At 50.3% G+C, this 24512-nt stretch overlaps 1 protein-coding gene across 1 annotated transcript in view; it reads right to left on the bottom strand.

Annotated features, from left to right (window-relative positions):
• Nucleotides 1-24512, bottom strand: part of DOCK4 (dedicator of cytokinesis 4) — a 356538-nt gene that overhangs the window by 20993 nt on the left and 311033 nt on the right. Inside the window, exons 36-44 of the mRNA XM_038751970.1 lie at nucleotides 24399-24494; nucleotides 23544-23604; nucleotides 20123-20216; nucleotides 17750-17898; nucleotides 16531-16617; nucleotides 13069-13173; nucleotides 7030-7171; nucleotides 5500-5666; nucleotides 62-148 (exon numbers count right to left, since the gene is read on the bottom strand). Of these exons, the coding sequence (XP_038607898.1) occupies nucleotides 62-148; nucleotides 5500-5666; nucleotides 7030-7171; nucleotides 13069-13173; nucleotides 16531-16617; nucleotides 17750-17898; nucleotides 20123-20216; nucleotides 23544-23604; nucleotides 24399-24494 (988 nt within the window). The remainder of the gene's footprint in view (nucleotides 1-61; nucleotides 149-5499; nucleotides 5667-7029; nucleotides 7172-13068; nucleotides 13174-16530; nucleotides 16618-17749; nucleotides 17899-20122; nucleotides 20217-23543; nucleotides 23605-24398; nucleotides 24495-24512) is intronic.

Here is a 24512-nt window from a genome sequence, read left to right as displayed (position 1 = left end):
AGGGAGCAAGCAAGCCTCCGCTCCTTTAGGACGCCCACGTCCCAGCTCAGTCCTCACTCACCACTTCACGCTTCTCCACCTCGAACCAGCGGGAAATGCCAGGCAAACTCTGCACCAGGATCAGGGAAGTCCTCTCTACCCACAGGCTCTACAAAACATAAGGAAAACCAGTCAGTCTTCCCTTCGGTCTGGAAACCGTTGGCCACACAGTCCTGTCAGTTACTGCAGCCCATTGTCCTGTCCTCTCCGGCTGAGCCATTCCCACCCCGGCTCTCTTTGCCAGATGCCCTGTGAACTAGGAAGGCTGAGTCGGAAATGGTAATGACGTGATGTCCTGAGTGGCATTGAGTCCTCCGCCTCCTGCAGCACCGAGCACATGTGATGCTTTTCTGGCTGGTTCAAGAGCAAAGACCCAAGGGGAGGCAGAGTTCCCCTGATGCTTAGCTCTCCCTCCTCTCACTCAGCCTGTTTGCCGGTGCTACATCTCAACAACCCTAAAGTCCAATCCTGAGTCTAGTTGTTTCGCCTACCACTTCTTGGCTGCTTCCCAGCAGTAGGAGGAAATTGCATGGGGGCAGGCCAACAGGACATCAGCGGTGCGCTCAAGTCATGTGACCAGTCCCTGAGTTAGAGAGCAATGCTATGGAACAGGCATGGCATCCAACTCCCAACTGCCAAGGAAGGATGGTGACGGGACGGCTAGGCTGACTTGTAATCCATCTTGCCAGGCTGATTTGGAAATGCGACTCCTCTGGGCCCTGCTGGATCTGAGCCTGCCCTGCTAATGTTCAAGGGCTCCCTTTCCCCAGAGTTCCTGCTCCACTGTGGAAGGCACCCAGGCCAACCTGGCACAGGGTAATCTGGAATGAAGGGCCTTGCTTGCAGAATAATAATGATGACTGTAGCATTTGTTAAGCACTTACTATGTACCAAGCACTACACTACCCACTGGGATAGATACGTGATAACCAGGTCGAACACAGTCTCTGCCCGACATGGACCTCATCATCTATGTAGGAGGGAGAACAGGTGACGAATCCCCATATCACAGATGAGGAAACTGACCTAGAGAGCTGAGTTGCCCAAGGTCAAACAGCAGGCGAGTGGTAGATCTGGGGTTAGAACACATGTCTCTTGACTCCCGAACCTATGGTCTTTCCATTAGGCCATGCTGCTCCATTCATTCATTCAATCGTATTTATTGAGCGCTTACTGTGTGCAGAGCACTGTACTAAGTGCTCCAGAGACCCTTCATGGGGATACAAGCCTCGAAGAGCACAAATGAAAACAGCACTAGACAAACATATAAGGTTCATGCAGTCTGAATGTCTGCATATGCCTCATCAGTCTTCTCAGCCACACTCACCCCAAACAGGTAAACCCCCTGTTGAGGAAGTCTTTGAATATGAGGACCAACCAGAGACAGAAGAGCTTGCCTGAAGAGCAGAAGTGTCACCTAACACAAGTTGTGGGTTACTTCAAATGACAGTGCTTCTTTTCTTCAGGAAAGAAAGGCCCCCACTGAGCCTCGGTTTCTCATCGGCGAGGGGTGGGAATGGTAACGTTGGACTCTGAGCCTGGAGCTCAGCACGGAGCGGCTCTGACAAGCTATTTTCTGGTGGTTAGGGCCAGGTGGCCTTTCTCTCTCCTCGGCTCTTTCCCTAGCCTACAGGCGTATCCTCCCACTCTTGACTGTTTAGGGAGGACCAGCTGTGCACTTTTCACCTCCTGGGACATTCCTTGAGAAAAAAATTCATATTACTGGCTCCATTGCTCGTCTTTCCCACTGGTTAAGTGTAGCAGGTCAGTCAATACCACATTATCACAGACCCCAACATTAGCAGACCAAGACACTGGAAGAATCGCTACGTTCCAGTAAATTTCTTTAGTCTTTGGACGGGCATGCCAAAGTCCTTAGATGTAGATGAGCTGAGAGACTGTCCTGCAGGCCAGAGGGCTCGATAATGTGACCCTGGGGCAAAGAGCTGCTGCAGGGCAGATTCACTAGGGATCTGAGAATCCAACTCGAGAGAGCCTCAGCCATGATCTCCCCAATGAGGAGATGAACAAGAGTTCCAGAAGAACTGCTTTGCTCGTACAAGATGTCAGCAGTCCAGCTAAAATACCCTCAGGGATTTCTTCTGCCCCCTTCAACTTGAGACAAGAGGCTAGCGCCTCTTTCCTACATGCTTGAGCATGTCGGCAGGACTGCCATCAGAACCAGGAGCAGTGCTCTACTTCAGGGTTCAACTAGCATAGCAGCGTGGCTTAGTGGAAAGAGCACGGGCTTGGGAGCCAGAAGGTTGTGGGTTCTAATCCCAGTTCCTCCACTTGTCTGCTGCATGACCTTGGGCAAGTCATTTCACTTCTCTGGTCCTTAGTCACCTCGTCTGTAAAAATGGGGATTAAAACTGTGAGTCCCACGTGGAACAACCTGCTTACCTTGTATCTACCCCAGAGTTTAGAACAGTGCTTGGCACATGGTAAGCGCTTAACAAATACCATCATTATTACTATTATTATGTCGCCGACAGATGGCCATATAGTTGCATCTTAAGCAAGGAAGAATAATTTAAAAAACCCTCTAAGCAGGTTGAATGATTCTTCCCACTCAATGCTCACAAACCCACCATCACTAGGGCAAGTTTGGGATTAGGAAGAGCAGGTAAGAATATCCACAAGTCAACAGTTTATCAGCTTCTGGCCTCACCGGGGAGTCCAGAACACAGTCTGCATGCCGGCTAATCCTCCACTCCTGAGAACCCCCAGATGGTAGAACACTTTAGGGTTCGGCAGCGGGAGGTCCAGGCTGCCACTGTGAAACTAAGCCCAGGAGGTCAGCAAATGACCCGACAGGGCAAAGCCAGGAATTTGTAATGGAGCATCTTGGACGAATGACAGGTCTGAAGGAGGTCATCTATGCAAGATCATGAGCAACTCAGCCTCAGCGTTTCCAATGGCACAACCTCTCATGGGGTGATCCCACGAGTCCCATTCCATTGCTGGGTGAAAATGGTACACTCCATGAAGGTAGGAGTCATGCCTTTCCAACTATTTTGTACTCTCTCAAGAACTTAGCACAGTGCTCTGCACACAGAAGGTACTCTATAAATACTATAAATTGTTTCCTTTTATTTTGAAGGTCACACCCTCAAGCACCCAGTAGGGTACCAACAAACTGTTGCTCTGGGATTTGAAGAATAACGATTGTGTGTTCATCCTGTCTACATCTTTCATGGTTTTACAAACTTCGATTTTCCCCCACCCTATCAGATCAACAGGGCAGAGTCTCGACATCTTTAGTCTCTCTTCAAATGGAAGATGCTCCAACCCCTTGAATAACTTTCCTACCTCCAGTGCCAATGCACAGGGATGACGGGAGAGGGCTCAGGGAAGACCAAATGGATTGGAGTGTCTAAGAAGGAGACACTGATATAAAACACCCCAGAAATGCATGAAACACACACATACAAGGTCTCTAGATCATCCTGGCTACCAGTGGATTTATTTCCTGGTAACTCCTAGGTCTTTCACTGCTTTTATGCCTAAACCCTGCAGCAGACTGGGGATTCGGTAAGTAGACTGGGGAACAGCTGGAAGTCCCTGAGTTGGGAGTGATCCAAAGAGATGTTTGCAGCCAGTAGACAGAGTTAGTGTGGAGCAAATGCCCTGCAGAAAGTGGCAGGGCCACCCGGGCATCAGCCTGCAGATATGGAATTTGCAGAACACCGGGCTCTTTCTGGCTACTAAGGCCCTGTCTTTGTACTCTCCCAAACTCCCAGGTGCCGGCCGGTTTGATCAAGGAGAACCCTCTTTCTTGGAACTGCGATCCACTCCCCAACAGAAGCACCTAGGGGTGTGGGGCTGAGGCAGTCAAAAAGGGGACTTGAGAATGTCAGGGAGACTGGGCATCTCCACTTGGACCTTATTTAGACTAGAACAGTATTTCTCTCCCCTCCCAGGAAGTGGGGCTGTCATGGAGCCACTGGGCCAGCTTCGCCTGGACATCTGTCCAGTGCCCATCCCAGGGTAAGGACACAAAGCCAGGCTTGCTTTTCACACACTAGTTGGGAAGGCTGAGGTGGGAGTCCCTTGTGTCTGGAGGAAGGGAGTCCCCAGCTGAGGCATTCTGTTTGGCTCTGGGGCCATGGCTGACACTGCACATGCAGGTCTAAGACCACGGACTTGCATAAGATGTCCCGTGTCAAAAGGAGGGTCCCCAAGAGGGCCAAACGTTTTACAACAAAGAGGCCCAAGAAGAAGAAGAAACACACAAACCAGTCCTCAAATACACTTATACCTAGTCTGCAAGGCAGGAAAAGCAGTAATAAAAGCGGTAAAAGCGGTTCTCTGTTGATGGCACTACCATCCTTCCCGTCTCACAAGCCCGCAACCTTGGTGTCATCCTCAACTCCGCTCTCTCATTCACCCCTCACATCCAAGCCGTCACCAAAACCTGCCGATCTCAGCTCCGCAACATTGCCAAGATCCGCCCTTTCCTCTCCATCCAAACTGCTACCCTGCTCATTCAAGCTCTCATCCTATCCCGTCTGTACTACTGCACCAGCCTTCTCTCTGATCTCCCATCCTCATGTCTCTCTCCACTTCAATCCATACTTCATGCTGGTGCCCGGATTATCTTTGTCCAGAAACGCTCTGGGCATATTACTCCCCTCCTCAAAAATCTCCAGTGGCTACCAATCAATCTGCGCATCAGGCAGAAACTCCTCACCCTGGGCTTCAAGGCTCTCCATCACCTCGCCCCCTCCTACCTCACCTCCCTTCTCTCCTTCTACTGCCCAGCCCGCAACCTCCGCTCCTCCACCGCTAATCTCCTCACTGTACCTCGTTCTCGCCTGTCCCGCCGTCGACCCCCGGCCCACGTCATCCCCCGGGCCTGGAATGCCCTCCCTCTGCCCCTCCGCCAAGCTAGCTCTCTTCCTCCCTTCAAGGCCCTGCTGAGAGCTCACCTCCTCCAGGAGGCCTTCCCAGACTGAGCCCCTTCCTTCCTCTCCCCCTCGCCCCCCTCTCCATCCCCCCATCTTACCTCCTTCCCTTCCCCACAGCACCTGTATATATGTATATATGGTTGTACATATTTATTACTCTATTTATTTATTTATTTATTTATTTATCTTCCTTGTACATTTCTATCCTATTTATTTTATTTTGTTGGTATGTTTGGTTCTGTTCTCTGTCTCCCCCTTTTAGACTGTGAGCCCACTGTTGGGTAGGGACTGTCTCTATGTGTTGCCAATTTGTACTTCCCAAGCGCTTAGTACAGTGCTCTGCACATAGTAAGCGCTCAATAAATACGATTGATTGATTGATTGATTAATAGAGACTCTCCCTGACATCTCATGTGAACAAACTGGTCCCCACCACCAGGAAGGAAACACCTAGCGAAGGGAGCAGGAGTCCGGCTCTCTGGGCCTGACCTCCTGGTGGTAACCATGAATTCTCCCCCAAAAAAGGTCCCTGTCTGGGGAGGGTGAGCACCTTGAATTCGTTCTCCTTGTCCTTGGTCCCCTTGTGGAACGGCCGGTCATAGCGGAATCTCCAGATGTGGTTCACTTTGTAGAAACTCTTGATGTTGTCTGGGACGCCCTCTCTCTGCAGGACCTCCTGGCTCTCGGGGATGGGAGTGACCGCGTAGATCTGCAGATCTGCATTCGCAAGGTTAAGGAAAGGAAACCAACTGGCTGGGCCCCAGAGTTAGAAAGCCTGAGGGAGAGAGGTGTCACCCACACTTGGGAATGAGGGTCAGTGAGTGTCGAAGGTCGGGGGGTAGGGGTGCTTTCCCCAGCAGGCATCCCGGACTGCCCCCATCTCCCTGCTCCGGCCTACCCATAGTAAGTGCTTAATAAATGCCATTATTATTATTATTATTACCACCCACGGACATCAGTTAATTAACCTACTTTTGATTCCTTTCTTTCTTACTTTGGCTGCTTCCAGCTGAATCTGCTTTCCTTCTTGCTCAAACTGTACATATACTATCTGTGTCTCCTTGCCATTAGACCGTAAACCTTTTGAGTGCATGGGCCATGTCTTCTAATTTTATTGTATACTCCCAAGTGCTCAGTATTATTATTACTATCATTGTTAAACACTTACTATGTGTCAAGCACTGTTCTAAGCACTAGAGTAGATACAAGACAGTCAGGATGGACACAGTCCCTGTTCCACAAGGTGCTCACAGTCTTTTAGACTGTGAGCCCACTGTTGGGTAGGGACTGTCTCTATATGTTGCCAATTTGTACTTCCCAAGCGCTTAGTACAGTACTCTGCACATAGTAAGTGCTCAATAAATACGATTGATTGATTGATTGATTAAGTAGGAGGGAAGATGATTTAATTCCCATTTTACAGTTGAAGAAACTAAGGCACAGAATAGTTAAGTGACTTGCCCAAGGTCACACAGCAAGCAATTGGCAGAGCCAGGATTAGAACCCAGGTCCTCTAATTCCGAGGCCGATGCTCTTTACACTAGGCCACGCTGTCTCTCAGTCAGTACACTCAGTTCTTCCATACTATACATTTTTACTATGTGTGTTTGGCTAGAACACTGTTAGAGAATTAGTGAACATCATTCTGACAACACACATCTGCATGGATGGAACACAACAAGAAGTCAAAAGAAACGTGCATGGGTGGGCCTGGCCGTCGAATACGCTGTGCATGACTCAATGTAGGGATCTTAAGTACGTAAGTATTACAGGAGAACTCAGTGGGCAGCCATTTGGACATGGGGATGGGCAGTTCCCCTTTGGTGGCCATTTTTCTGCCTCCAGGGAGGGGCTCAAGTCATAGTTTGTGGTTTTGGCCCCTGGTGGTTACCTCATCTGTAAAATGCCCTGGGGAAGAAGCCAATCGCTGGGTAGCCGCCCTTTAAAATGGGGCTCCCAGTACAGCTGGAGTTGGTGGGGTGGGGGAAGAAAGGGACCGGGAAACAATTTCCAACACCAAACACAAACACTCCTCTGCCCGGTGGGCCAGTTGAGACTCCAGGCTGGGCTGGGTGGATACACTGCGCCTCGGCCTGGAAGATGGTCTCGTCGGGTTGGTTGACGTGCTGCATGGCGATGGCGTGCGGGAACTCGGTCAGCATGCGCTGCTGGAAGGCCTCCAGACGCTCGTAGTCATGCCCGCGGCACACGAACTCCTTGTTCTAGGGGAGACAGAGAAGCCAGTCATCGCCGTATCCTGCGCGGGTCGGGGAGGGGTGGGACGGGGGGGGGGGAAAGTCCCTCACAACTGTGCTTCTGAGGGCAGGAAGGGTGCTCTAGGAGGGAAAAGCTGGTACGGCTCATTTTAGGAGGAGAAGGTCCTGGTTCCACACACCTCTGTCGATAATTTTTCCTGAGTGGCGGCAAGGGAAGAGAGCTTTGGGTTTGATATTCACAAGGCCCAAACCCTCGAATTCCAAGACATCCTGTTGAGTAAGACTGAATCTGCAGCCCTTGAACACCAGTGTGCCCCCTCGCCCGCATACATACATCCCCCACACAGACCTGTATCATGTATATACATGTGTGCACACGGCCATGTATGTGCATACATACGCACACCTCTCAAACATATACATGGGTGCACATATGACCCTACATACAGCGTGGCTCAGTGGAAAGAGCCCGGGCTTTGAAGTCAGAGGTCAAGGGTTCAAATCCTGGCTCCGCCAACTGTCAGCTGTGTGACTTTGGGCAAGTCACTTCACTTCTCTGGGCCTCAGTTCCCTCAGCTGTAAAATGGGGATGAAGGCTGTGAGCCCCCCCGTGGGATAACCTGATCACCTTGTAACCTCCCCAGTGCTTAGAACAGTGCTTTGCACATAGTAAGCGCTTAATAAATACCATCATTATTATTATTATTATTAGGAGACAAACATCCACACTTTGACCCACGCATAGACACGTGTATACTTGGCTAACGGGGGGCTATCCCCCCGCTGCTCCCTCCCTCCCAACTCGCCCCCTGCCACCCCCACGCCCAACCCAGAGGGCACAGAAGGCTCAGAAGGCCCTCCAAATGTCTGGAGGAGGCGAAGGAAGATTCTAAAGAACGGTGATCTGCCTTCCTCTCTCAGACCCCAATCAGGCTGCATTTTCTAGGTCCTGCAAGAAGAAAGAGAAAGAGTATCCTATTCCTACCCAGAGAGGCACCTCCGCTCCCCATTACACCCAACCTGGCAGGTCTGTGTGAGTTGAGGCCTGGAGCTACTGTGCCTCAGTTACCTCATCTGTAAAATGGGGATTAATAATAATAATAATGACGGCATTTACTAGGCGCTTACTATGTGCAAAGTACTATTCTAAGCACCGGGGAGGTTACAAGGTGATCAGGTTGTCCCACGGGGGGCTCACATTCTTAATCCCAATTTTACAGATGTGGTAACTGAGGCCCAGAGAAGTTAAGTGACTTGCCCGAAGTCACACAGCTGACAATTGGCGGAGTTGGGATTTGAACCCAGGACCTCTGGCTCCAAAGCCCGTGCTCTTTCCACTGAGCCACGCTGCTTCTTGCTAATTAAGATTGTAAGCCCCACATGGGACAACCTGATCACCTCGTATCCTCCCCAGCGCCTAGAACAGTGCTTTGCACATAGTAAGCACTTAATAAATACCAAAATTATTATTATTATTGCTTCACTAACCCTAGAAAGCAGTGGGGGAAAAGGTTATTCATCAGCCCTGTCAGTCACTGGAAAGGGCAGAGGGGATGGGGGGGTGGAACCACCCTGGAGAGGACATCATCATCATCATCAATCATATTTATTGAGTGCTTACTATGTGCAGAGCACTGACAGCCACTGCTCTGCGCATCCCCGGAGTAGGGACAGTGGGTAATGACAGCTGAGGCTGGAGGGATTCTGGTTAAAAGTTACATGTCATCCAGTGGTTTTAGGGCCCCAAATCAGGGAAGGCTTCCCCACTGGCCCCCAGACCCAGAAGGAAATACAATTTCACGCCAGAGCTGGAGCGGCATGGCCCCAGGATTCAACTGAGGTGACTGTGGCCCTCTCCTGCCTCTTCACCCTTACCAACGTCAGGCTGGGGAGAAGCTTCTCTGGGGCCCCATGGCATCTTCCTGGGGAGGAGTCGGGGAGAGAGAAACCCACTTCACCTTCCCTACTTGGGATATACACCCTCTGGCCCCAGAGGCCCCCAGGCTGTCTTTCTCTGTGAGTCCGGATGAGTGGATGGATGGAGGAAGGGCTCAGAGCCTCACTCTGGTCCCCTCTGCCTGGGGCAGGGAGACTATCGGAGATGAGGTTGGGCACAACTCCAAGCAGTCTCTCCATGCTGAGGAGAGGGAAAAGGAGTCCACCCAGAAGGATGGATGGGGAAGAACTAGAGCGTATGATCAGGTAAGTTTCGTACTCTCCTTCCCGGAGAGCTTAAAGAAAGTGAGACTCCGTAGCTGGAGAGGGCAGAGGCCACTCCCCTTCCCTTCCACGCCCCCCAGCCCCCAGCCAGGGCTCGAAGGGCCAATTCTTTGGGGCTGATATTGTGGGCTGCTGGTCTCACCTCTACAACATCGCCAAGATCCGCCCTTTCCTCTCCATCCAAACTGCTACCTTGCTGGTTCAATCTCTCATCCTATCCCGACTGGATTACTGCATCAGCTGCCTCTCTGATCTCCCATCCTCCTGTCTCTCCCCACTTCAGTCTATATTTCACGCTGCTGGCCAGATCATCTCTGTGCAGAAACGCTCTGGGCATGTTACTTCCCTCCTCAAGAATCTCCAGTGGCTGCCAGTCAACCTACGCAACAAGCAAAAACTCCTCACTCTCAGCTTCAAGGCTCTCCATCACCTCGCCCCCTCCTACCTCACCTCCCTTCTCTCCTTCTAAAGCCCAGCCCACACTCTCCACTCCTCTGCCGCTAACCCCCTCAGTGTACCTCGTTCTCGCCCGTCCCCCCGTCAACCCCCGGCCCACGTCATCCCCCTGGCCTGGAATGCCCTTCCTCCGCACATCCACCAAGCTAGCTCTCTTCCTCCCTTCAAAGCCTTACTGAGAGCTCACCTCCTCCAAGAGGCCTTCCCAGACTGAGGCCCCTTTTTCCTGTCTACCCCCTCCCACCCTACCTCCTTCCCCTCCCCACAGCACCTGTATATATGTTTGTCTAGATTACTCTATTTATTTTACTTGTACGCATTTACTATTCTATTTATTTTGTTAATGATGTGCATCTAGCTTTATTTCTATTTATTCTGATATCTTGACACCTGTCCACATGTTTTATTTTGTTGTCTGTCTCCCCCTTCTAGACTGTGAGCCTGCTGTTGGGTAGGGACCGTCTCTATATGTTTCCAACTTGTACTTCCCAAGCGCTTAGTACAGTGCTCTGCACACAGTAAGCGCTCAATAAATACGATTGAATGACTGAATGAATGAATGATTCAGGGGGTTCCTCTGGGTCAATCTACCCAATGGGTCAAAGAAAAGATTCATTGCCAAGAGGGGTTTTGCTTGGCCAAGCCTGGGAAGAGGCGCTGCTCTTCAGAGGCTAGATTTCATGCTGCAGAATCAGGTCCGCGCACTCAGCATCAAGAGGCCGCAAACCCAGGCAGGGGCCATGTGAGGATTAGGAAACCAAGAGATTGAATCTAATGGTGGTCGGGAGCCTTGCTTAAAGAACACGAGGAGGAAGGCCCGTATTTTTCACTGATCTCTGCTAGGCCACTCCTGAAAGGAAAGGTTCGCCTCTCAGAGCATTGCCTGCCTTTTGGTTATGAGGACCTCCGGACTGGGGCATGAGCACCCGAAAGATCCTTCACACACCCTTCGCGGCCTATATCTACGGAGATAAGAGGGCACCATCTGGCTCACAGGACTCAGAAGCCGGGGTGCTGGCTGGAGTCTACAATTCTACATCAGTAAATCTTGCCTGTGCTTGCCAAATCCACTGGCAGCCACCTTTCCCTCTCTCCATGTGTGTTCCTGAAAGGGGAACTCACGCAGAGGTTGACTTTTGAGCGACTTTCTCTGCTAATGGGCAGAGAACGGGCTAACCACTTTTGAATTCCCCCAGCCTGTGCCCCCTTGGGACATATTTATTTGAAAGTCACACCATTACTCTCCCAAGTAATTGGTATATTGTTCTGCACACAGTAGACACTCAATAAATACTGATAGATAAATAAACTGATTTTGAGGAAAGGGAGTACGATGCTTTGATGCTTTTATGATGCTCTGGGCCCCAACCTGCCCATCCAGCTCCTCTCACACCAACCTACTCTCTGTTCTTTGACTTCATCTATCCCACCCCAGATGCCTTGTTCATGTTCTCCCTTGGTCCTGGAAATTCCTCCCCATTCATATCTGACAGTTCACCACTCTCCCACCACTCTTCACCTCCAAAAGGCCTTCCTTTCATTTCCCCTATCCACACTCCCCACCATGCATCACTAGAAATCTGGCTGTGTACCCCTTAAGCAATTTGATCATGACCCCAGCCTCACAGAATGTAGATAAATAATTTTATATTCTACTATCTCCCTTATCACTGATCTCTTTTAATGTCTTACTCCCCCCTGTATAAGGTGCTTGTGGGCAGAGATCGTGATTCCCAACTCTGTTGAACTGTACTTTTCCAAGCTCTTAGTGCAGTGTTTTGTGCGCAGTAAGTGTTCAACAAATACCACTGATTGATAATAATAATAATAATAATAATAATAATAATAATAATAATGATGGCATTTGTTAAGCACTTACTCTGTGCAAAGCACTGTTCTAAGCGCTGGGGAGGATACAAGGTGATCAGGTTGTCTCACGTGGGATTCACAGTCTTAATCCCCATTTTGCAGATGAGGTAACTGAGGCACAAAGAAGTAAAGTGACTTGCCCAAGGTCACACAGCTGACAATTGGTGGAGCTGGGATTCGAACCCATGACCTCTGACTCCCAAGACCATGATCATGAGATTGATGTTATTGGACTGCCGGACCTTTTCTAATCCTGTGGCCTTTGGAATGTTCCTTTAGACTATAAGCTCACCGTGGGCAGGGAATGTATCTGCTAACTCCACCATATTGTACTCTCTCAAAAGCTTAGTACAGTGCTCTGCACATGGTAAGCATTCATTAAATACCATTGATAATGATGATGCATCCCGGGGAGCAGAGTCACTGTGAGTCACGTCATGGTATTTATTTATTTATTAAAGTTAGTTATTCATATTACTGTCTGTCTCCCCTTCTAGACTGTGTTCTCATTGTGGGCAAGGAATGTGTCTGTTGATAGTTATATTGTTCTCTCCCAAGTATTTAGTGCAGTGCTTTGCACACAGTAAGCGTTCAATAGGTATGAATGGTATTGCCTAGGACTCTCGTGGCTTTGAACAAAAGTTGGCTGAGGTTTGTGCCGTCCTCCTTCACCCCTGAAGCCCACCTGCTCTGCTCTTGCTTAAAGGTGGGCAACACCGATCTCTGTCTGAGACTTCATAATGATAACAATGATAATAATAATAATGATATCAAGAAGTAAGGTTCATGATTCATTGTGGGGTTTCACAGTCCTTAAGATTTCGGGACTAAAATTTCCTCCAGAGAAAACGGATCTCGGTAACAATGCCTGGGAGCCGTTCTGGTCTCCTGCTGCCTGTCTCTTTGACAGAGAGATGAAATGACTTGAATAACCCTGGATTTTCTTGCCAGGATGAACATTTACAACCCCCCAGTGATGGAGAACACTCACGGTTCCATTACTTCTCTTAAACACTACTCTAAAGGAAATCACAGCCTTCATCTCACACTCTCTGGGCAAGCCAGGGACCATGAACAGGAGAAATCTGAAACTATTTCACGGTATAATCTCAACTCTAAAGCACACCAGGGAAGGGGAAACCCCCGCCATCCACTAAAAGTCAGGTCCTGGAACAGAAGAAATTACAGTTTAGCTTATACTTCTAATTAGTAGAGCTAAGCAGAGGATCTTGCGATTTTTGTGCTATTTCCTAAAGGGAGGAAGGGGAAAAAGTAATAGAGACCTAGTGTTTCCAAGTTGTCCTGCTTCCTTTACTGGAAGTCAGGAGAAAGGATAGATAAAGAGCACATTTACTCACTCTCAGGAAAAATGGAAATTTTTTCCCATAAAATCCAACTCTAAAGAACTCCGGCTCCAGACGCTGCTGGTCCATAATTTTGTCGTACAAAGAGGCTTCCATCATCTGAAAAGGCACAAGAAGAGCCGTTAGGGTGTTGGCTACCATCAGAGTCCCGATGTTAAATGGAGGAGGCGTTTCCTGCCCACTGGGCCAGAATTTCATTTTGGAACAAACGCCGTGATGGGGCGCTTTCACGCCCCTTCATGTACCAGAGAGAAAATGTATCTTTTTGCTTCAGCATCTGATGCAATTCATCCCCAGCCTAGCCAAGCAATGACATATTCCCAACCAAATGGAATGTTTCTCATCTTTACAAAAGGGCCTCAGGGCTCACCAGCTCCCGGAGTTGCTGTCTCCATCAGAAAACCAAGCCCAGCTAGTCACTCCTCTCACTCCACTCTCCACCAAACTGGCTCCTGCTGGGCCTTTGGTGAATACCCGTGTTTCAGGTACCTGTGATCACCAAACCGGATTGAGAATGTGGGCTTGAGCTATGCTAAATGCTACATGCTAGTGAGTCTGTAATTCGGGGTCCAAGGGGTGATCCGTGCAGGAAAGATGGACATCCTGTCCAGCTCATCCCAGCTGCTGGGACACCCTGCTCCAGTCCAGGTGACTTTACACCCAAACCCCATTTCTCCTCTCTCTTCTCCTTTAGGCACTGGCACCACGAACCAGCCCAAATGTGAGACAGTTCCCCCATCGCAGGGAGGTCAAACGCACTCAGGGGATCCACTGGCTGCCAGCCTCTCAGCCAACCTTAGGGTTTTGACTGTGAAAATCTGTTTGTGGCTAAAGTCTTTTTTGTTGATGGGTCCTGGCAGGGCAAGCAGAGGAGGCTACAGGCTTTGGGCTTATAAGAACTGTAGCCAGGATGGGAACCTTAGGACACCTGCCTCCGTGGCCCACCAGCCAGAATTCATTCATTCATTCATTCATTCATTCAATCATATTTATTGAGCACTTACTGTGTGCAGAGCACTGTACTAAGCACTTGGGAAGTACAAGTTGGCAACATAATGAATGACAAATGACACCAAAAAGACCTCTGTCAGGCTGACCACAGTCACACTACTATAGTTCCTAGGCAAAGCTCTAGGGACTGTATCATTACCTTGTCTCTGCCCCGGTGCTTAGCGCGGGGCTTGGCACGTATTAAGCACTTAGCCATTGCCACAATTCTAACTGTAAGTCTCCAGAGCCAGAGGGCATGTTTGGCAGTGGATTGAAGGACCTGTAGTCATTAGGGTGGCTGAACTGTGCCCATTGATATGCCAGTGGCTGACGTAGGGAATGGGCCCAGTTTCAAGGCTGAGTGGCAAGACCACTGGCAGGATTGACGACTTACTGGAGCACATCAACTTTCTCCAGGGAATGAATGAATCATCATCCAGAATCATCTCTGGATGATGATGGCCTCCATCTCAGTCCATGGAGCCAGTCCCACGCCTGTCTCCATGAGTGACATGCTGGCGGCGTCTCTGAGAGGTGGCCCAGCTGGCCAATTAGGTGGTTACCACCCCCGAACTGGTTGCCAGACAACAATGGCATTGGCTCAGCACTTGCTATTTGCCAACTACTGTGCTGAGGGCAGGGTAGATACAAATAATCAGATCAATAATAACAGTGCTACTTGTTAAGCATTTACTTTGTGCTGGGGTAGATATAATATAATCAGATTGGACCCAGTTCCTGTCCCACACAGGGTTCAATTCCTAATCAGGAAGGAGAACAGGTACTGAAGGAGAACAGGTATTTTATCCTCATTCTACAGATGAGGAAGCAGGTCAAGAGAAGTTAAGTGCATTGGTCAAGGTCACACAGCAAGCAAGTGGCAGAGCTCGGGTTAGAACCCCAGGCCTCTGTCTCCTAGCCCGTGCTCTTTCCACTAAGCCACACTGCTTCTCAGATACACAACCATCCGACACAGTCCCTGTTCCAAAGGGGGTTGCCAATCTAAATGGAAGGGAGAGTTGATCAGCTCAAATTCCGGGAGAGAGAGAGAGAGCATGTGTGTGGTGGGCAGGGAATGTGTCTGTTTATTGTTGTATTGTTGTATGTTGTACTGTGTATTGTTGTATTGTTGTATCTCCAGTGGCTACCAATCAACCTACGCACCAGGCAAAAACTCCTCACTCCCGACTTCAAGGCTCTCCATCCCCTCGGCCCCTCCTACCTCACCTCCCTTCTTTCCTTCTCCAGCCCAGCCCGCACCCTCCACTCCTCTGCTGCCGCTAGCCTCCTCACTGTGCCTCGTTCTCGCCTGTCCCGCCATCGACCCCCGGCCCACATCCTCCCCCTGGCCGGGAATGCCCTCCCTCCCCAAATCCGCCAAACTAGCTCTCTTCCTCCCTTCAAAGCCCTACTGAGACCTCACCTCCTCCAGGAGGCCTTCCCAGACTGAGCCCCCTTTTTCCTCTCCTCTCCCCCAACCCCTCCACCCTACCTCCTTCCCTTCCCCACAGCACCTGTATATATGTTTGTACAGATTATTTATTTTACTTGTACGTATTTACTATTCTATTTATTTTATTTTGTTAATATGTGTTGTTTTGTTGTCTGTCTCCCCCTTCTAGACTGTGAGCCCACTATTGGGTAGGGACCGTCTCTATATGTTACCAACCTGTACTTCCCAAGCGCTTAGTACAGTGCTCTGCACACAGTAAGCACTCAATAAATATGATTGAATGAATGAACGAATGTATTGTACTCTCCTAAATGCTTAGTACAGTGCTCTGCCCACAGTACGTGCTCAATAAATACGATTGAATGTATAGCTCCAGTCTTGGTTTCTCAGAACCAACTTAAGTGTGTGCTTCTCAGGAAACAAATGGGTGCCTAAAAAAAGTTTTCAACCAAGATTTTCATAATCATATATATTTAAATTATATATTATAGATTATTCATATTAATTTCTGTCTCCCCCTCTACACTCTAAGCTTGCTGTGGGTAAGCAATGTGTCTGTCAACACAGTTGTACTGTACTCTCCCTTACTCATTAGTACAGAGAAGCAGCATGACTTAGTGGAAAGAGCACAAGCTTTGGAGTCAGAGGCCATGGGTTCAAATCCCGGCTCCGCCAATTGTCAGCTGTATGACTTTGGGCAAGTCACTTAACTTCTCTGTGCCTTAGTTCCCTCATCTGTAAAATGGGGATTAAGACTGCGAGCCCCATGTGGGACAACCTGATCACCTTGTATCCCCCAGCGCTTAGAACAGTGCTTTGCACATAGTAAGCATTTAACAAATAGCACCACTATTATTATTATTATTATTATTATTATTACAGCACTCTCCACATAGAAAGCACTCAGTAAGTACAAAGAAGAAAATATCCCAAACTTCATTTCACCCTGCTCCATTTGCAGAACTCATCCAAAAAGTTTCCAAAATCAGGTTAAAATAGAGCAGGTACATTACCCTCATCTTGCTGAGATTCCGGTAGTCGTAATAGCTTTCATATTGCTCGGCGATCTTCCTGCACAGGATAATTCCATTCTCCCAACACTGTGGACAAACAAGCCACATGAATGCAGAACTGTCACCTTCTCCCTAAGGTCCTGGCACCACCCATGCCAGGGAAAGTCCTTGCTGCAGAAACACCGGGATCTTGTAGGGGCAGGGCTGTCACATTAGGGTGTCCTCAAAACCCCAGTTACTAGTGGAAAGTGGAGTCCCCGGAGAGAGTTCAGGGGCCATTCAACTGGATTGAAACAGAGCTAGAAACAAACAAGTTGAGGCTCGGAGACTGGACCCATCTTGGCCAATTATCTGAGTCATCTAGGCCACAAAAATACCCTTCTAAACTGATCAGACATTTTCTCTCAATTGTGTGGATCATTCGGGCCAGGGCAGTTTTGGCCTGGAATTCTCTGACCCGTTAGAATTCCAGGGAGTGCTCAGGGAGTTGTGAGGGGACATTTCCAGGACAGCCAGTCAATTCTGACTATGAAGGACCAAAGCAAGGGAGGTCAGACGGCAATCGGGGTGCCCCAATCCCTATCCTAGTGACCCGGGAGTGCAGAATCACACTTGTTGCCTCAGAAGCCAGACACAGCTCCTTCCTGCCTTCGTATCCTCAGTGTCCTCGGCCTCTCATGAGCCTCAGCCTCGGGGGACTCTGGGGAGTTGAAGAAATGGTGGGATTTCTGTGGGAGTAGATGGATTAGTGTCACTTCACAAATTGAGGGGAAAAGTTCTTCCTGAGTGTGAGAGACTCTCTGACCTGGGTTTCAGAACAGGGGTGGGCCCTTGGCCCCTGGTTCCCAGCCCTGCTCAACACTAGTTGCATGGGCTATGGTGAAATCCTGCAGCTGACGGCACATGGCATCAATCCTTTCTAGGCAACCGGCTGAACTGAAGGAGGAGGAGGGGGAGGAAGAGGAGGAGAAGGAGAAGAGAAAGGAGGAGGAGGAGGAGGAGGAGGAGAGAGAGAAGGAAGGAGGAAGGAAAAGGAGGGAGGTGGGGGAGAGGAGGAAGTGGAGAGGGAGAGGAGGAAGGGAAAGAGGAGGCTCCCCTCAGTTCACAGACAGCTGGATTGGGTTTCTGCTGTGGAGAAGGGCAAAGGACTGAAATGCAGCGGACTCCACCTCGGGCCTGAACTGAGCCCGACAGAGAAGCCGCTGGCAGGGCCACTCACTTTGCCTCTGTCAAAGTTCTGGATGACGGTGAGGTGGAGGTATTCCTTGCGCTGCCACTCGGTTTGCATGGGGTAGGTCAGGAACTCCCTTAGCGGCCGGTCAGACCACTCCAGCAGCTCATCATACAGCAAGAGTGTGTAGGCCGCCTCTGGAACAAAGGACAACGGATGCTTGAATGGTTGCTCCCTCCCTCTGTCCAGCCCAGCCCAACTCAGCCCGGCCACAACACTCCCGTCATGGAGGAGGACATGGGGGCAGGCTGCTGGCTCTGTGGGGAGGCAAGGGATCGAAACTGTGAGCCTGTTGTTAGGTAGGGACCGTCTCTATATGTTGTCAACTTGTACTTCCAAGCACTCAGTACAGTGCTCTGTACACAGTAAGTGCTCAATAAATATGATTGAATGAATGAATCTGGTTTTAGGGGCTCATGATCAGGAGTCTCTTCTCCTCCATTCATGGTGCCCGCTCCCCTTCCCTCCTGCCTGCCCGTTACCTCTTCTCTGCTCGCCCACTCCAGTTCCTTCCAGCTGCCCGCTCCTTCCCTGAATTACATGCCTAAACTGGGGTGGATGCGTAGGCTGGCTTGTGACACGAGACAGACCCTGGACCTGCAAAGTTGGGTGGGATCGAGGGGCGAGCACTGGTGAGGGGCCTCTCCCCCACCAGTGACCGCAGAGCATGGCCCAATGGGAAGAAAATAAGCAGAAAAAAGAACCATCCCCCATGGGCACCTAGCTGAGGTGAGAGTAGATGGTTCTGTTCACCAGTTATGGACTCGCATGTAAGACTGACCTCCTTATCTTCTCTCCCAAACCCCATCCTCTCCTTGACTTTCCCGTCACTGCGGAAGGCACTACCATCCTTCCCGTCTCGCAAGCCCGCAACCTTGGTGTCAGCTTGTACTTCCCAAGCGCTTAGTACAGTGCTCTGCACACAGTAAGCGCTCAATAAATACGATTGATTGATTGATTGATCCTTGACTTAGCTCTCTTGTTTACCCCACATATCCAATCCATCACCAAAACCTGCCGGTCTCACCTTCGCAACATCACCAAGATCCGCCCTTTCCTCTCCATCCAAACCTCTACCTTGTTGGTACAATCTCTCATCCTATCCCGACTGGATTACTGCATCAGCATCCTTTCTGATCTCCCAACCTCCTGTCTCTCCCCACTTCAGTCTATATTTCACTCTGCTGCCTGGATTATCTTTCTACAGAAATGCTCCGGGCATGTCACGCCCCTCCTCAAAAATCTCCAGTGATTGCTTATCAACTTCCTTAACAAACAAAAACTCCTCACTATTGACTTCAAAGCTCTCCATCACCTGGTCCCCTCCCACCTCACCTCCCTTCTCTCCTTCTACAGCCTAGCCCACACAACTCCACTCTTCTGCCGCTAACCTCCTCGCTGTGCCTCGTTCTTGCCTGTGCCACCATCGACCCCTGGCCCACGTCCTACCTCTGGCCTGGAATGCCCTCCCTCCTCACGTCCACCAAACTAGCTCTCTTCCCCCCTTCAAAGTCCTACTGAGAGCTCACCTCCTCCAGGAGGCCTTCCCAGCCTGAGCCCCTCTTTTCCTCTGCTCCTTCTCCCCTCCCCATCATCCCGACACCCTCCCTCTGCTCTGCCCCCTTCCCCGCCCCACAGCACTTGTGTATATTTGTACACATTTATTATTCTATTTATTTTATTAATTCTATTTATCTATTTTGATGCTATTAATGCCTATCTACTTGTTTTGTTTTGTTGTCTGTCTCCCCCTTCTAGACTGTGAGCCCGTTGATGGGTAGGGATTGTCTCTGTTGCCGAACTGTACTTTCCAAGTGCTTAGTACAGTGCTCTGCACATAGTAAGTGCTCAATAAATATGGTTGAATGAATGAATGAAACAGCTGGGCCTGGGGGCAGAGACCGGTTCTGTCAGTACTGCATTTTCTTACCCCGGACAGGGTTGCATAATATGAGCCGGGCTTGCTTGAGACGACCTTGGGTAAGTCATGGGCCTTTGATCCCTTCTGTCAATGAGGAGCCACTCCACTCGCCCCTAGACAGCGCGTCGCTGGGGCTTCCCCACTGTAAGCGGCTTACAAGACTGTCACGATGGACTCAAAATGACTGGAACGGGTCTGGGAAACCAAGCTGGGGTTCTCTGATCCCGGTTCACCCCTGCCCCTTTCTGGGGCTCTGAACCTGCTAGGCAAACTGTCTCCACTCTCAGACTAAACCATTTTTACACCACTGAACTTCACCTGAAATGAAGGGCAGACGGATGGACGGACACGCAAGCACACAGACTCACACACAGGCATCCACCCAACCACATGTACTTATGAATGGCTGAGCACATGTTTTCTGCAAGGCATGGAATTACCTGTGAAGTTCTGGGCTTTCAGGTGCAAATCGTAGAGTTTGTGGATGTAGCGAATGTACATCTCCTCCTTGTTCAGTTCAGTCTTATAAAAGTTCTGAAACAAGAACACAAGTGCAAAAAAGGATCAAGCCATCCCTCCTCTCTCTTCGTTTCAGAAATTGTTTGATAATGAGGGCCCTGACAGGACTAGAAGACAGGAGATCTGGGTTCTTCTAATCCCAGCTCCACTACTTGCTTGGTGCATGGCCTTGGGCAAGTCACTTAACCTCTCTGTGCCTCAGTTCCCACATCCATACAATGGGGATTCAATATCTGCTACCTCTTCCCCTTTAGACTGTAAACCCCTTGGGGGACAGCGATTGTGCTGATCTGACTGTCTTGTATCTAGCCTAGTGTTCAGCACAGTGTTTCTTCTTATTTCTCTAGGGATCAGGAGGTGTTTTCAGGGGAAGACAGGATGCCCTGATAGTTCTTTGGGGAAGCAGGGGAAGAACAAAATTCTGCTGAGCTCTTCCACCTGGGCGGTCCCTTGACCATGGACCTGTGAGTGGACCGACTGGTAAAGCCACAGTCCCCACAGCTTGGGTTTGTGCTGATTTGGCCCAAACATGACCCATTCCCAGCTTCACGAAGAGGAAGGAACTGACCAGGGGTCTGCAAAGCTGAGTCCCCTTCCTCCATGTCGGTCTCCCTGCCGAAGATGGCACAGGAAAATCCCGCTGCCTCCGCCCTCTTTTAAACTAACCCCAAATTGGTTTAATCGGCTTGAAGGGCTGGGCCCCAGTTCCTACAGCAAGGTTTTGTAAACCATCCAGGGAAGATGAGTCTTAATAGGTTTTAAGGAAGAAACAGCTCTGCTCGGGAAGGTTAGGCGGTTCTTCCTGAATGGAGAGTCCTCCTTCGCAGAAAGCTCTGTGAGTCTCTCAGCAGACAAGCAACTCTAACAGATGTCTGCCAAACACACAGATGGCACAAGGAACACAACAATAGTTAAGTTTTCTAGTATTAGTCATGTCAAAGATTAAGAATTTTATCAGTTTAGACCTGGGTTTAACTCATGCCAGTCATAACGGGAAAAGGAATTTCCCTGAAGTTCTGCTGTCTTGGGCTCGGAGCAAAAGTCATGAGGAAGAAAACACCGTTGAAATGAAACAATAAAACAATGGCTTTGAGCAAGTCCTGGGTCCGCTGATGTGGGGCTGGGAAGTCCAGTCCAGAACTGACGGATTGTGTGCTCTCTGAGACTGATGAGAATAACCGTTTCCACTCGTGATCGACCTTCCCCTTCTCTGTGACGACCCAACAACTTTCCTTCCCAATCCAACAGTGCTAATGAGTGAGCATCTACTTAATAAAGAGCACTGGACTAAGGGTCTGGGCTAGTAAAGGTAAGAAGCTGACAATCTCACTGGGGAGACAGATGTTAAAATATCTCACAGGTAGGAGGAAGGCACGGAGTGTAAAGATGTGTAGAGGTTGGGGGTGCAGTACCGAGGTGCTCGGGAGATTGAGAAGTGTTGAAGTGGCGGTTGGGGTGGGAGAAGCACCAGCTGGGGAGATGAGAGATGAACCTTGGAGGACCTCCTGGAGAAGGTGTGATTTCAGAAGGGCCTTGAAGATGGGGAGAGCAGTGGCCTCCCAGCCGTGAAGGGAAGGTTCGTTAGGAAGATATCTCAGGAATGGAAATGGAATCACTCCTCTTCCCACCCCATTTGGTCTTTTCCACACGAGAGGATGGGTGGCATCATGTGGTCTGGAAAGGCTCTGGCTACACACTGAGGTTAGTGAGTGATTTACACTGATGAATGAGTGGACCCAAACTGCATAATCTGAAGAAGTTTGCGTCCCTTCTGAGAGTTCCAAACGGGGGAATCACTGGAGCAGAGGATAGTGAAGGGAGGTGGGGAGGAAGGAGGGTTCGCTACGGTGGGGAGGGGTTTCACAGTGGAAGTGACAATATCCAGAGCTGGGTGGAAAGTCTCAGAAAGGAGGAGCAGTCACCCAAAAAGCAAGCAGAAGGCTGGGAGGCAGGTGGGAGCAGGGGGCTGGAGATGGGGACAGAGGACTGAAGGCACGTCAGAAGGGCAGGCACCCAGAGTGGGGGCATTGCATTTTCAGAGGCAGTCAGTGATGTGGGTCGGGAACTCTGAGGTGGATTTGATGCAGGAGAGGTTGGTTATGCACTGAGGAAGTGGAATGGGTAGACATCTGGCAGGCTGGGGGCAGAGAGATCGAAAGGGAAGAGGAAAGAAGAAGGAGGAGGAGCCGTATGTCGCCGGCTCACAGCCAAAGAGGGGTCTGGCTGCACAGAGGGGAAACAGCAGTGAACGTGGCGGGGCGTAAATGAGGCCGGTAGGAACATATTGTGTTGGACTGGGTGGAATAGATGGATCCAGTGAAACAACGGACAAAGGAAGGAGGGGTGTGAATATCGGCAGAGCTGGAATGGGGCCGAAAGAGGTACGGTTGCCTGAATTTTACAAAAATACACAGAAGTGGGCTGCGGCGCCTAGCCGATCCTCCAAATTTATACTGATGAAATGTCCTGTCCAAGGCCCAGTGCCTCCGGTGGCAAGTAGAGCAGATTAAGAAGCGGAAGGTCCAACACCCAAGCAGCTGCCTGTCAGCCCCGAGAAGCTGACAGATTTAATGGAGGGGCAAGAGACATTCACCACATAATCGTCCCGGGTGCGAGTTGGCAATCGGGCAATTAAGCCTTGCCTTCCAAAGTTATTGAGGAAATCATCGTTTCTACGCAGTAACAACAACTCGGCTATTCAGAGCCCAAACAGCCATGCAATTATTACTATTATTTTTAATTTCCCAGGAAAGACATTTCTGGAAAGTGGCACGAAATTAGGGGCTGTAGACTGGGAACTTCAACAAGGGAGATGCTGATTGTAACCTGTAACCTGTCTGCGGCTGTTCAATGGGTAGAGTCGGGAGGAAAGCGAGAACTTGGAAGGTGGGGTGGGGGGGCACTGAAGGACACAAAAGGAGAAATCAGTGCCACTCTTGGGAGGCGGCTTTAGCTGGCTCCAAAGGAAACTCAGAATCGGCTCCAGCTGAGATGGCGGAGACATTCCTGCTGCTACTCTCAGGCCCATGAGGGGTTTGGGGGAAGCAAAAGAAGCTAGCTGTTTCAGGAGTTGGGGGGTCCGAGTTCTCCGTCGTGCCCAATCAGATCACCGCTGGGTGTGTGCTCAGTTACTGGCTTCAGGACAGAAGGAAAAGTGAACTGCCCAGCCATGCTGGACCAGGCATCTTTCTGGAGCGGCTCTGAAACGCCGGTTGGAATTGAGCTCAGTGAAAACAGAGCCTGCCCCCACCCAGATGGATACGAACCCCGTGGGGACCGGGAGTGGCTAGTGTCCACAGCCCTGTGGCCTTAAACCCACTACGCCTAGGCCGGTGTACGCACCAGGAGGCTCACAGTGCAGCCGATTTTTTTGCCATCCACTTCCCCTATCTTCATGCAGTCCCTGGAAACAAAAGAGCAGAGTCACCATCTGCGGGCAGGCAGCAGGAGCAGGTTGTCGGAATCAAGAACAGGTGAGAGGGCAGACTGATCGAGGAGTGGGGCCGGGGAGTGGAATGCGGCCTGTGACAGGTCCCGAAGGACAGTCCTGGACAGGGCGAGGTGGCTTAGGATTTCCTGCAGGGGAATGGCAGGTTCATCACTGACAGGGGGCCAGCCTGGGAACTGGCCCGCTTAGAGGGAGTCGCGTTTACAACGGGGGTCATGGGAAGCCTGAACCATCTCCTTGATGGTGACGGTGCGGTGTCACTCTGTCCCTCTCACCGTGCCCCTGGCCCGGGAAGAAGCAAAGGTGACGGTTATAACTCAGTGAGGGTGGTCACCGACGCCACTCAGGAAAGAGCAATCGTGGCTGTGCTGACTCCCCTCTCCCAAGTATGCAGTTCCGGCTGGGGGCAGACCAGCTGGAACCCGGAACGTCTAGTACAAAACCAGGTGAGGGACCACCCTGTCCTCAACCGCTCATTCCCAGGGCAACATGGGGGAGGCTGGCCGGGCCACCAGCTGAGGTCTACTGGGTCTGACCCCAATTCGGAGCCCAAAAAAGGATTTGTCATCATCAGAGGGACCGGGATCTGCCTCCTGGAGTCACATCGGGTGGAAGAAGGCAGGAGGCCCCCCTAGTTCTTACTGCCACACTCGCCCGACCCAGGATCTCCCGACTCCTCAAGTGTGCTCGGCCCACTAGATTTCCTAGATCCGGGCTAGGATTCCCAGGCAGCCTGAGGCTGGGCTCACCTGTAGTCCAGGAGCCTCTCCATCAGGCGTGTTACAGTGGCAATTAATGAAACACCACTCTCTCTCCATGTTTCCCGCTCAATTTTCTTTAGGAGGCTGGAAAAGAAAGAACCC

The sequence above is a fragment of the Tachyglossus aculeatus genome, chromosome 10 (assembly GCF_015852505.1).
Source record: "Tachyglossus aculeatus isolate mTacAcu1 chromosome 10, mTacAcu1.pri, whole genome shotgun sequence".
Lineage (NCBI taxonomy): Eukaryota > Metazoa > Chordata > Mammalia > Monotremata > Tachyglossidae > Tachyglossus > Tachyglossus aculeatus.
Note: the sequence above shows the minus strand (reverse complement) of the source record. Positions and strands in the feature narration are given on the sequence as shown.